General features: G+C 40.7%; 1 protein-coding gene across 1 annotated transcript; it reads left to right on the forward strand.

The window, feature by feature from the left end:
• Positions 1-17: 17 nt before the first annotated feature.
• LOC149103647 (uncharacterized) lies at positions 18-4,392 on the forward strand. The gene has a single exon (XM_089272590.1). The coding sequence runs from the start codon at positions 441-443 to the stop codon at positions 879-881; it is 441 nt and encodes a 146-aa protein (XP_089128716.1). The 5' UTR covers positions 18-440; the 3' UTR covers positions 882-4,392.
• Positions 4,393-12,767: the final 8,375 nt, after the last annotated feature.

Here is a 12,767-nt window from a genome sequence, read left to right on the forward strand (position 1 = left end):
ATTTTACATGCAGAATGGCAGACACAAGTCTTCTTTCTTTCTCTCTTTCTTTCTTTCCTTCTTTTTTTTTTTAAATTCAGAGGGGGGAATTATTTTCTTACCGACAATAACGTTATGCTAAGTAATCGTAATGAATGTCAGTTTGATAAAGGATTATTATGCCAGTGTTTTCCGGCGATTTTCAATCTGTCCATTGTAGAATTGCGAAAGGAGTTGAAACTGAAACAAAAGTAATTAAATTTCGAAAAGTCAGACAGTTTTTCTTGGAACAATCAAACGAAATGTTTTCATCGGCCATTTGATAAGTTGGAGATCTGCGCATGCACTATATTTTCCACGAAAACATTCATAGATCGTATTTGCCTATGAGCTCGGGCAAAATTCTCTGTATACTTAGCAGCAAGCAGAAATAGATTCATCGACTTCTTTCATCTAACGCCATGCCTTGGTCAGCATCCCAGCAGCAAAGACTCGGGTTTGAGAAAGATTTATTGGAGAAGTACTTCCGTAACAGAGTTACATGGATTGATCCAGCTGGCGACACAAAGGTTGAAGTCAGGGTGACTTGCAGCAACGACAAACAGTACACCTTGAGGGTTTACCTTCCTGCAGACTTCCCCAACTCCGTTCCCGAGATGATCGTGAAGACACCGTCGATGAGCAGGCTGATGAGGCGTGATGGAAATGAACTGGGAGGCACCGTGGACCATACCTACGGGATCAAGGATGGCTGTACCCAGATCTGTCATTTCATACCGCAGCTGTGGCGGAGTGACAACACGTTGTATCAAGTGTTCATGAAAGGATTGATCTGGCTTGAGGCTTACGAGGCACATCTTCGCACTGGATCAACACTAAGCCGATATCTGGCTGAAATGTAAATGCTCTTTTTATTAATTCTTCAAGTAATTGTATCGCAATACAAGCGCAGTCTATTCGAGCTGAAACATGTTTACCATTTTAAGTACTCTTGTTTAGCAGATGACTCTGGAGTGGACAGAATTTCCACAGAATTGTGATGGAAAATAACAAGGACATGGACCAGTCAGGAAATAAATGGATATACATATCATCTGTCTATGTCATAGCGAAAATATTTTGTCTGCATACATCAGCATGCAAGTGGTCAAATTTAAGTCGTTTGAGCGAAAAAACTAGTTTTTATCGGGAGAAAACAGGAACAAAGCCAGTAGTTTTGGCAAAACTCCCCGGAACAAATACCTCCACGTCAGTTATTTATATCTGAGTATTACGAAACTGATGGAAGTAAAGACCCATTTTTGAATACTCTAATCAGAATATTGTTTCGCGAATGGAGCCAGAAACGTCAAAAGAACAAGTTCTACATATTACGGCACACAAGTTAACGTTGTTTGTTTCTCCTTCTAACTGGAGACTCGAGGGAAACCAAGAAACAAAAAAATATCAATAACAATTTATGTCAAACCATATGACAATGGGATCTGTTTGAGTGTAAAAAATCGTTTTCCACGAAAACCACACAACATTATAAATTATAATAACGACCGGTGTTTCTTAGAAGTTATAATCTTCACAGACTAACAGGTCACCAAACAAAACAGTGATTGCTTATTTTTTTATAAGAATCCGGCGAAACGATGGTTTAAGGCCCATGACGCTCGTCATATAGTACATATACCACCAGCCACAAGCGAAACAAATGCGGCTGTACTAGTTTGAATACACTCTCACAATAAACATTTTGACGAAGCGATTCGTTTTCAATACCATCTGCGCATGTTTCAGTTTCCAAGAAATCCGAGCCATCCTCGTCCCCAGGACCTCTCTTTCTCATGGTCACGAAAGTAGCGCTGGAAAAACACAGTCAAGCGAGTCGTTTTCTCTTTAGCACTCGCATTTTCGATATCTATTCCCTCAAATAGTTACAAAAGTCATACTTGAAAGCTTTGCTGTCGTCTCGCCATGCCTTGGTCAGCATCACAGCGGCAGAGACTCGGGTTTGAGAAAAATTTACTTGAGCAGTACTTTCCTAACAGAGTTACATGGATTGATCCAACTGGCGACACAAAGGTTGAAGTCAGGGTGACTTGCACCAACGACAGACAGTACACCTTGAGGGTTTACCTTCCTGCAGACTTCCCCAACTCCGTTCCTGACATGATTGTGAAGACACCATCCATGTGTGGGTTGACAAGGCGGGATGGAAGTGGGCTGGTGGGATCGGCGGATCACGTTTATGGGAGCAGAGATGGCTGTACTAAGATCTGCCATTTCAGGCCGAACTTGTGGCGGAGTGACAATACATTGTACCAAGTTGTTATGAAGGGACTGATATGGCTGGAAGCTTACCAGGCTCATCTTCGCACTGGATCAAACCTAAGTACTTATCTGAGCGAAATGAACTGACGTTATTTTCATCCAACAATCGAAAATAATCTGTGAAGTGCACAGTACCAATCAATGAAGTAATAGATGCATAAAATTAATATTAACCGTATAAGTAACGGAGCAAGACGATGAAAGCAACTATGTAGGTGCATCTCAGCTCTTGTGCTAAATTAATTGGCTGGTCGACGGTTACATTATGTAAATCAAGCACAACATTACCTGTGCTTTAATTTTCTGCCATTGTAGCTATATGATTACTATGAAGTCATACTTTGTAATTTGTTTCATGGCCGTTTAATGCAATCTAATTATGCTTTTAGATATATGCAGAGGTAGAACTGTGTTCAAACTTCTTGGGTATACTAGCACATTTGTTTTTCTACCAAGACGGATAGTACCAAAAGAGGGAAAATTCCCTGGGAAAAAACCCTTTCGCTTTGTTGAGGCTAGTCACGCAATATGAATACTGTATAGCTCTGCATGTTATTCGTTTTTCTTCGGAATGGAAAATAAGATGGACAACATAGAATAAAGAAGTAGTAGTAAGTACGTTTGGTAGCAATCTAAAATTTATTAAAGAATAAGAGCTTATTTGATTAAATTAAAAAAGACTGTTTTCCCTGCATCACTCGATCATGCATACCTAAATCAATAACTACCGGTTTTTCTTAGAAACTCACGTGATCTTCGTGAAATATATAGAGAGAACGCTGTGCTAAATTCATAGCACAGCTGGAATTTAAATGACTCGCCTTGGTTTATTTTCCAAACAGAAGATATTGCAGGGTTATCCATCTTACTGAACCGCAGCATTGGAATTGTTTTGCACCGTTACTAGAAGTCTTCAAACTGAGCCAGCAATTAGCAGTAAATTTTATGCTCCTCGCAAGGAGTAATTATTAAAGCTGCTTCCTAGACGAAGGTCATGACAGCTTCGATTCATTGTTGTCATTAATAAATTTATTTTTTTTCCCCAAATAAAAGTGTGAATGTGGCGTTACCGGCGTTCCAGTCATCAGTTACGGATGTTGTTATTTTCAGAACAATCTGTCAACTACGCATGCTCCAATTTCCGGGAAAGTGGCAATATGATTAGTAGGCGAAAAAAAAAAAAAAAACACGAAGGCGAGTTAAAACTTTCTTAACCACGGAATTCGCTATTGTATAGCTGCGCGATTTCTGTTCGTTTTAGAAGGCTACACGTCAGATTTCAAACCGTCGTTGTCCTCTCGTCATGCCGTGGTCAGCAACGCAGCAGTGAAGGCTCGGTTTCGAGAAAGAATTACTGGAGAAGTACTTCCGTGGCAGGGTTTCATGGACTGATCCAACTGGCGACACAAGGGTTGAAGTGAGAGTAACTTGCACCAACAACAAAGAGTATACACTCAGAGTATATCTTCCTTCAGACTACCCGAATTCTTGTCCGCAGTTGGTTGTGAGTTCTCCCCCGTCTTGTTTACGGAAGAGAGATGGTTCCTTGCTGAACGTAGGTGGTACAGCATTTCACACCTTGGGGACCAGAGATGGTCTTACTATTATCTGCCACTTTCGACAAGACTTGTGGCGCGATGACAACACACTATACCAGGTTATTATGAAAGGATTGATATGGCTGGAAGCTTACGAAGCACACCTTCGTACTGGAGAACCTCTGACTAGATACTTGCAAGAGATGTAAACTCCATTACCAAGAATACTGCTGAGTATTGAACGCGTAATGATGAACATGCCTATGGATTGTAAACGTACTTCGTCTTTAATTAGCTAGGATGCTATGAAAGCTCTGCGAACGAGCAAAACAAGGTATGCTGTTAATGATCATAAGCTTCATAAGTGTCGTAGTGTTCATTAGCACCCAACAACATGAAGTTCCTGCTATAGGGCCAAGCGGCTCAACCTAAAGTCGATTAGTCTTCGTTGACGCCTCAGCTGTTTTCACTGTTGTGAGGAGTTGTAGTTTTAAAATCTGTCGATGAAACTGTAGTGTATTAGCGATTATTAATATAATAACACTGAGCAGTACTTTGTTGAGATGTTTTTTTTATTCGTTCGTAGGAGCCGTGCTTCAATAGACCTTTGAACCGATGTCACGCTTTTCCGATTTGTTCATTGAAACAAAAGTAAGCCTTAACTCGCTCTATTGATCGCGCCAAATTTAGTAGTAAATATATACACGAAGTTTCGTAAGAATCCGTTGTAAACTCTAAAATATGGGAGCCAAAACTTGCCAATATTTAAAAAGAAATGTATGCCAGTGGGCAAGCGTAGCCCACTAGCGTACATTTCTTTATAAAAGTTGGCATGTTTGGGGGCGGAATGTCGCAGAGATAGAGTGGAGGGCATAATAACTGCCCCCCTCATTTGGCAGAAAAAAACCTTTTGCATTATTGCACCCAGCTGGCTCAGAATATCTGTCTCGTGCTGTGTTCACACTCGCTATAAAAATGTTTAGTCTGGTCATAGTTAATAGAGGAGACTCTGGTTATGAAGCCCGGCAAACATCAAAGGAGCAAACAAACAAAAAATAGAATAAGTAAATCACTTTCTTTAAGTGTCAAATTGTTTAGCACGGCCGTATTAATTGTGGGCACTGAAATAAGCAAACAAATATTGTAAATTAAACAGAAACTTGTTGAAAATCCCAACTGGTGGGAGGCTCCATGGGCCAGGACCCTGGAAAGAGCCATTTGGTACCAAAACGAGGGACAAATTCTAACACTTATTTTTAACAACATTGATTCCTCTAGGTTATTTTTATCTTTGATAACCATGCCAAATGAGTAGCTTTACTAGGATTATCATGTGATTACATCACGTCACTGGGTTTGGCTGAATAAGCAGACTTGGTGAAAAGATCCCTAATAACAAGTAAATTCAAACCTGAAAATGTTACATACATTGATTTTTGGTTATTACAAACTTCAAACGCAGTTTTCAGATCTAATTTCAATAACTTATATATGACTTGTAGGTATTATCCTTGAATGGTATCCATGGCAACACTTGTCAAATTATAAATGTGAACAATAAGACGGAAAATGTGAAAAAAGAAAGTGCTCTTGTAATTCGCATTAGTTACTTTCGAACGCTCGTTGTAAACTACATTGACTCCACTTGCTTAGTTTGGTATATGATAACCATGTCAAATGAGTAGCTATACCAGACTTATCACGTGATCAATTGTAAATGACTCGGTTTGGCTGAACAGGTAGAACTGGTACAAATGTAACTACTACGGTCAAATACAAGCAAATGCAGTGGTTGTAGCACGGCTGTAGGGGCTGGGTCACCGCTCATCCAGTCAATGACAAAGTGATCACCGTCTTCGCGCCAGCCAAAACCAATGGGGTCGTGTCCCTTGGCAGCTTTGCAGACTTCGCTTCTAAATGGCTGCTTGGAAGTTTGCGCGAGCCGCATGCTTGAACAAGCCGTCAACACAAGGTGGTAACTGGGTGGAGACGATGTTACCCTTCTTGGCGCAGAATAACCTGTACCTCAGCTCATTAATGTTATCAGGTCCTGGTTGAGAGCAGTAGAGCTTACATGTAAACTCTTAAAGGCTCTGAAAAAGCATATCTTATGGAACCCATTCCATCCTCAGCTGCTTGAATATTTCTTGGTAAGATGTCTGTTGCTTGACAAGTCGTAGGGCTGTTATCTTTTCCCTTCCAGGGAAGGCACTCACTGTGTCACAACCAGTGAAAGCATGCATACCAATTAGGCATTTGCAAAGTTCTTCTGCTGCGGCTGCCACCACACTGGAGATACTGACATATCTAGTTCTTGTCTGCGCTCCACACTTGACATACTAGGATGCCGACTAAAGCACTTAAACGCCAGGCAAAGCAAGAATACTTCTGTATCTTCTGATTCCCAACCACGGCCTTGTAGCCCGATCTAGCTGAGCTGCATGTAGAATCAGCCTGGTATCAGCTTCTTCCTGTGTGGAGTTGAGCTCTTCAACTATATTGGCAGCTTGTGAGGTAAACTCGTAACAGTCACTTTCGCATGTCACAAAAATTACCTTGCCTGTCAACTTTGTCCTGTATTTATCCCGTCTCCACCTCTTTACCACAAACTCTGTGAAGGCCTTTTTATTCTTTGGATTGAAAAGGAATTTTCTCCACTGCAGCACCTTGTGTTCGAATGCGTCCGCATGTAGTCGCACTAAGACCCTTAAAAGGTTTTTTCTTCGAGCTTCTTGGCGGGTTACATCTGCAAATCTTCTAGAACGAGGAACGCAACCATTTTCTGCATTGTAAATGGGAAGATTTTCTGCATCCAGTGCCTCGACACTCCTCTTTTTGGTCTGAACTATCTGCGTTGATGGTTCCGGGGGAAGTTGTGGTCCGAAATGTCTCGCCTTCACCGCTATTCCATTTACTCTATGCGATGCTCCTTCACCCGATAACGTTCCTTCTAGGCGGTCAATGTTATCCCACGCCAAAGTAGTGTCAACATGAGGCTGAATGTTATCTGGCAACGGAATTTTACTTGTTGATGTCATTTTCTTAAGGCACAGTGCAGTGTTGATTTCGTCAAGCTGGGAATAGGCGATTCCGTGGCCGCAACGATTGAGCATGTGGATGAGTTCAACGTTATCTGTCAGGGTCTTCACAGCATAGGGAAGAAGGATCTGTTTGGGTGGCTTAATCTTTCCTCTGCTCACTCCAAACATCAGATCTTGGGCGAAGGCTTTCATCAACCTCTGCACTCTTGGATGGCAGTTTTCATCTGGCCACTCTTTTTTTTTCAGTCAGATATGTTTGCAAGAACGAACCCTGCTCTTTGGGGACATTCATAGCGCTCTTAGCGAGATCTGAAGGGCGTGGAGACTATGACATCTTGTTTTCTGTTCTTTGAATAGCTTCGCGAGTGTCAATAGCGGCCCGGTGTATATTTGAGCTCCGAGAAGACTGCCTCGCATTGTCCTGTTTTTCCAGAAAGAGGGTCGTTATGTATTTGGCTGCATGAAGTGTGTCGAATTGGCGGGAACTATGAAGACACTGGTGGTTTTGTAATAAATTTTCCAAGAGGAGGACGTCGCCAAATTCTGTTTGGAGATTCCGTCTGGTGTGCTTCTTTGTGGATAACTTGATTTCTTCAACAACCAAAGACGTGAGATACGTACGATATAAGTAGTTCTGTAGTTTCAGTCAATCTCACTATTTTCTCGTTTGCAAGAACATCCGATCTGATGTAGTCGAAAAGCATCTGGTAAGCTTCTGACTTGAGACTAGCGTACTCATCTTCTAGCGTACTCATCTTCTAGCGATTCACCACAGCCATCGGAAGCCCGAGCGGGACTTGCCTCAATCCTAGTATAGCCCTTTTAGCATGTCCTGTGGTAACAAACTTCAGCTGTTACGATTTCACGCGACGCAGATTGCGAGAATCCTGCTGTCCTTCTTTTTCATGGCTGATTTTCTAATTGAGTAATCTGTACGCAAATCTCTCCATTGTTCCAAGGGTTCCCGATTTCTTGTTCCCTTAAGATACTTCTTTTCACAGAATATGCAGACATGTTCGTAAGTCGTGCTGGTGGTAGGGGACTGTCCGATCGAGCTCTTCTTAGCTGCCGTTGGTTGTTGATCGTTAGTTTAGCTTGTTGCTTTGAAATTGTTTCCAAGAGCTTTTTCGTGGTAAATACGCTACGACATTTTCTGTGATAGTAAATGTTGGGATTTCCCCTTCATTTAATGTCTCAACAATAACAAGGTGTTTGTCTTTACGAACAGCGGCTGCTCGCCTCTTACAAGTGTACTGGAGAACGCCTCATCTTTTGGTCTAACTAGTTCCGTATCATCGTCAGTACAGTGAATAATACATGCACAACTGAACTGTTCTGAACCTGATCGCTTTTGATATATGTTTTGTTCTTCAGGCGTGACATTTCCTCTTTCTGTGCCACCTATTTAGTCATGCAAATTTCTACGTCAATAATAAGACTTAAAGGTTTTAAAAAGTTATTTTTAAACCGGTTTAATTTAAGCGCCGAAGTTTGTATTTATTTATTCAGATGTTCGTTCTTCATCAAAAATGATTTTATACAATCAACAAAAGCAGCACAAAAGACCATCAACACTGGTCATTGTAAATTAGCTTAGTCACTATATATGAATGAAGTCATCTTTAGCAGTGTATGAAATGACCCTCATATCAAAGGAAAACTATTATTTAATTTAATATCATTTTCCTCTTGATGCATTTCAAACTCCATATTTTTCAAAATCTCTCATTATGTCATCTGCTGCTACACCTTTCGTATAAAATGACGAATGATATATACTCGAACGCCTATTTCAAGGATCTGTAAGTTTCTTGTCAAAAATCGACACTATCAGCTTAATATTTAGTTAATTGATTTCTCTAAATGTTCATCTAGATGCTTACCGTTTATTTATCCCCTGAAAACATTTCCCGTTTCTATAAGCAACCAAAATTTTAGCACAAATTAGCCCTACACACCTGTCAAGAATGCCGCCATCTTGGATTTACCTATGGTGTAATGTGAATGACATCGTTGGTTGGTTTTTAGTTTTTCGTGTAATCCTGACACAAATTTGTACTTCTAACAACTTCGAGGAGAAATGCAAATGTTTTCCTTTTTTTCAAATATCTAAAGTACTGATAAAACGATCTTGACCATATATTTAGAAGATCTTCTTCTGAGCCTCGTTTTCATGCTGAAGCCATTTTTTTGCGAAATTTTAAATTAAAAAATCTCAAACAAAGCTACTCATTCAGAAAGGTTATCATACAAATTTGAAAACAACTTATGCATTAGTATCAGTTGATAACACTTAGGTTTTGTCCCTAGGTTTGTTACCGTAAATTGGTCTGGCCCATGGACTTGGCTATTTGCAGAGCGTGGAGGAGTTGAATCAGGGATCACCAAACACAAATCTATGTAGTGGCATGAAGGAGGATTACAAATCCAGCGCCCTGACCACTAGGCCACGCCACCTCCACACGATTTCAAGATCTATGTTGGAAGGTCCACGACCGTGCACAATCTTTTCTTTTGCGCTCATACACTATGCATGAATTACGTAATCAAAACGTTTCCATTGGTTAGTTCCTCAGTACAGAGTAAACAACTATTGTGTTTTGTGCACGGTCAAGGCCAAAAAAGCGAACAGAAACATAAAACAGAGAACTTTGTCCGGTTTCATAACCGTTCCACTCTATTAACCATGGTCTGATTACGAATGAAACTTGTTTCGCACCAAGCGACGATAATATAGATCATCGTCTATTGTTCACACTCAAAAACTGTTCACATCGGGTGGTGCATTGTGCGCATCTTCATTCGGATCATGATCGATCTTAATAAAACGAAACACGTTAAAGATGGCGGCCGAAAGCGTAGAAGATGACTTGTTGAAAGATACTACATTGCAGCCGCGATGAAATAAAATGTTTGGTTCAAATTTGGGCTGATGAATACAACAGCGATCGTCGGCCATGGGCAGAAAACAGAATATTTGGGAGAACATCGCCGCAAAAGCTCGACTCCATGGCCACACTTAAAATGACCTTATCGAAACGTTGTTTGATAGCTACGGGTTCAGTTCAAAAATCAAAAAACGGACTATCCAAGCTAGACGTCTTGGCTACCTTGTTTGTTTATGGCTAGGAGTCTTGGATGGCTAAGAAGTCCCCCCGTTTAGATCGCAAGAGGCTCCTCCGAAAGATGGGTATTGGTGTGATGCCGCGCGCTTCCACGAAAGCCGGGAGATCGCTGACTCTACCATACTCGTCCTCCTAATCATTTCGAATCAAATCAAATCTTTTTTTTTTTATTTTAACCTTGGTAAATTCGTTCAGTTGCCAGGGTTTCAAGCAAAATTAGTTTTGATGCATGTTGCCCTTTTGTCTTATTATGCATTTCAGTTTGTAGGACCCATGGGAAGACGCTATTGAATGACATACATGCATATACATATATACACACTTTATTTAGACACGGTAAAAACATCAGTTAGAAGAATGAGTTATATTTAAAAAAAAAAAGAAAAACCTGATTTACATGTTTGCCGGGTGGGAGTACGAGGAGGACGGTTGGCGATTTATCTCATATCTGAAGTTGATAAAAGATCTAATGGCTCTGACGTTAGATGGAAGGCTATTCCACAAATATGCCCCACTGTAGCAAAAACTACGTTTCAAAAACTCGGTACGGGCTTTGGCAGAGCCAATTTGTTTTCACTATTTTTAAGTCCCTGTCAGCGTCCTGAATGGTTTAAATAGGCCTTTCAGGTACTCCGGAGACTGATCACTCTAAGTTTTAAACATCAATTTCAATTTTTCCTTTTTCCTTCTGATATAGAGATTATCCCATCCTAGATCCTAGCTTACCGCGGAGGGTGGTAGCGCTAAAATAGTAATCAGACTTGGCGATAACCCTAATGGCGCTATTTTGTAGTTTTTGTAATTTGTCGGCTAACTCGTTCACTGGAAAAGTTGAAAATTTACATGGACATGTGTGGTTGTTGAGACCGTCCCACACAGGATAGCAGTAATCAAAATATGGTTCGATAATAGTTCTATATAGCAACTGATATAGCTGTATCTTCGCAAATGAACGGCCTCAACTTTTGAAGTGCACCTAAATCAGAGGAGATAATCTTGGCAGTCTCATTACCATGCTTGACCACGAAAGATTTTGATCGATGTCGACTCCTAAGGATTTGTTGTGGGGCACTCTATCAATTTCGTGACCTTCAATTTGTACAGCAAGTGAATGGCCAATTGTAGTAGCAAGTCTCTGACGTGAGCCTATTAACACTAGTTCGGTTTTAGCAATATTCAGGCTAAGCTTATTTACATTAAGCCATTCATGAATGTTAGCTAGTTCAGTGTTAAGTGTTGATTCAAACTCTAGTAAGCTACTGGCGGCGATGCTGATACTTGTATCGTCTGCGTACATTCGTGGTAAGGCTTTACTCTGATCAGGCGGTTGGGCAAGTCGTTAATGTAAATCAGGAAAAGCAGGGGACCAATAAGGCTTCCCTGTGGGACACCACAGGTAACAGCACGCGCACCAGACAGCCCACCATTAACTAGACACTTTTGTTGACGATCGCTTAGATAGGAGTCAAACCACTTTAGGGTCCTTTGTTCAATGCCATAGCTGGTTAGCTTTCGTAAAAAAAGTCTTATGGTCAATGGTGTCGAAAGCCTTTTTTAAATCTATGAATATTACACCATTTATAAGACGGTTGTCAATATTGACAGACCAACTGTTAGAAGCTTCAAGCAAGGACGTTAGTGCGCTATGAAGTGATCTAAAGCTGGACTGACAGTTGGCTGAGAGATCGTTATAATTGAGATACTTGTAAAATTGGTCGTAGATTATTCTTTCGAACACCTTAGCGACAGTAGGAATAATCGTGATTGGCCAGCAGTTGTTAAAGTGTTGTCTTTTGCCCTTTTTGCAAATTGGCGTCACTCTAGCTAGATTCCATTCAGTTAGAACAATACCAGAATGAAATCGACTGATTGAACAAGAATGCAAGGGATGGTGCCAGGACACCGATCGTTATTTTAAGCATTTCGGATGGTAAATTATCCAACTCAGTCGCTTTCTTAGTTTCGAGTTTTTCTAGTAGTTTTCAGACTTCATTGGATTTACAACTTTTAAAAGAGAATGTCGTGTTTGTTGACATAAGATAACTTTCTGGAACAGTATCAACAGGAGGTATGTCTCTTGCCAATTCATGTCCAATGTTTGCGAAATGGCATTTAAAGGCTTCGGTCATTTTAGATGCAGAACTCGTGTCCCCGATTTCTATATCAGCAATAACTGTCTTCATATGTTGAGGAGAGCTCAGCTCATTAATTAGCTGCCAAGTTTTACGAGGATCTTTTCTGCTAGCAGCGAGGTGATCGCTAAAGTATTTGCGTTTGGCATATGTAATTGAATTGTTAACTTCATTTCTCGCTGTTTTGAAATCAGCCCAACAAGACTGATCTTTAGTTCGTTCCGCCTTCTTTTTCAGGAGGTGCCTTTTACTCATTTTACGTATTAACTCATACGTAATCCACGGGGACTTCTTGTTCCCAATTCTTTTCGATTTCATAGGGGCATGTTTACTGACACAGGTCAGAAACTGATTCTTCCAAAACTCCCACATTTCGCCGGGCCCAGGGAATAGACTAATAGCATCCCATTGTATTAATTCAAGGTCCGCTAGAAACTCCCCCTTATTGAAATTTATAAAACTTCGAGTACTGATAATCTTAACACACCTAGGGATGGTATAATGTGTTTTGCCAGTTAGATAGACAAGGGAGTTGTCGCTAATACCTAACGGCATAACTCCTGATCTAACTATTTTGTCTGCGGTATTAGTTACGCATAGGTCAATTAGGGACTGAGAATGAGCTGTTAC

The sequence above is a fragment of the Orbicella faveolata genome, unplaced genomic scaffold (assembly GCF_042242905.1).
Source record: "Orbicella faveolata isolate gen_17 unplaced genomic scaffold, um_ofav_v1 contig_35, whole genome shotgun sequence".
Classification (NCBI taxonomy): Eukaryota; Metazoa; Cnidaria; class Anthozoa; order Scleractinia; family Merulinidae; genus Orbicella; species Orbicella faveolata.

Bases quoted from the DNA above. Each gene is read 5' to 3' on its own strand.
- LOC149103647 (XM_089272590.1), top strand. From the start codon at position 441: ATGCCTTGGTCAGCATCCCAGCAGCAAAGACTCGGGTTTGAGAAAGAT.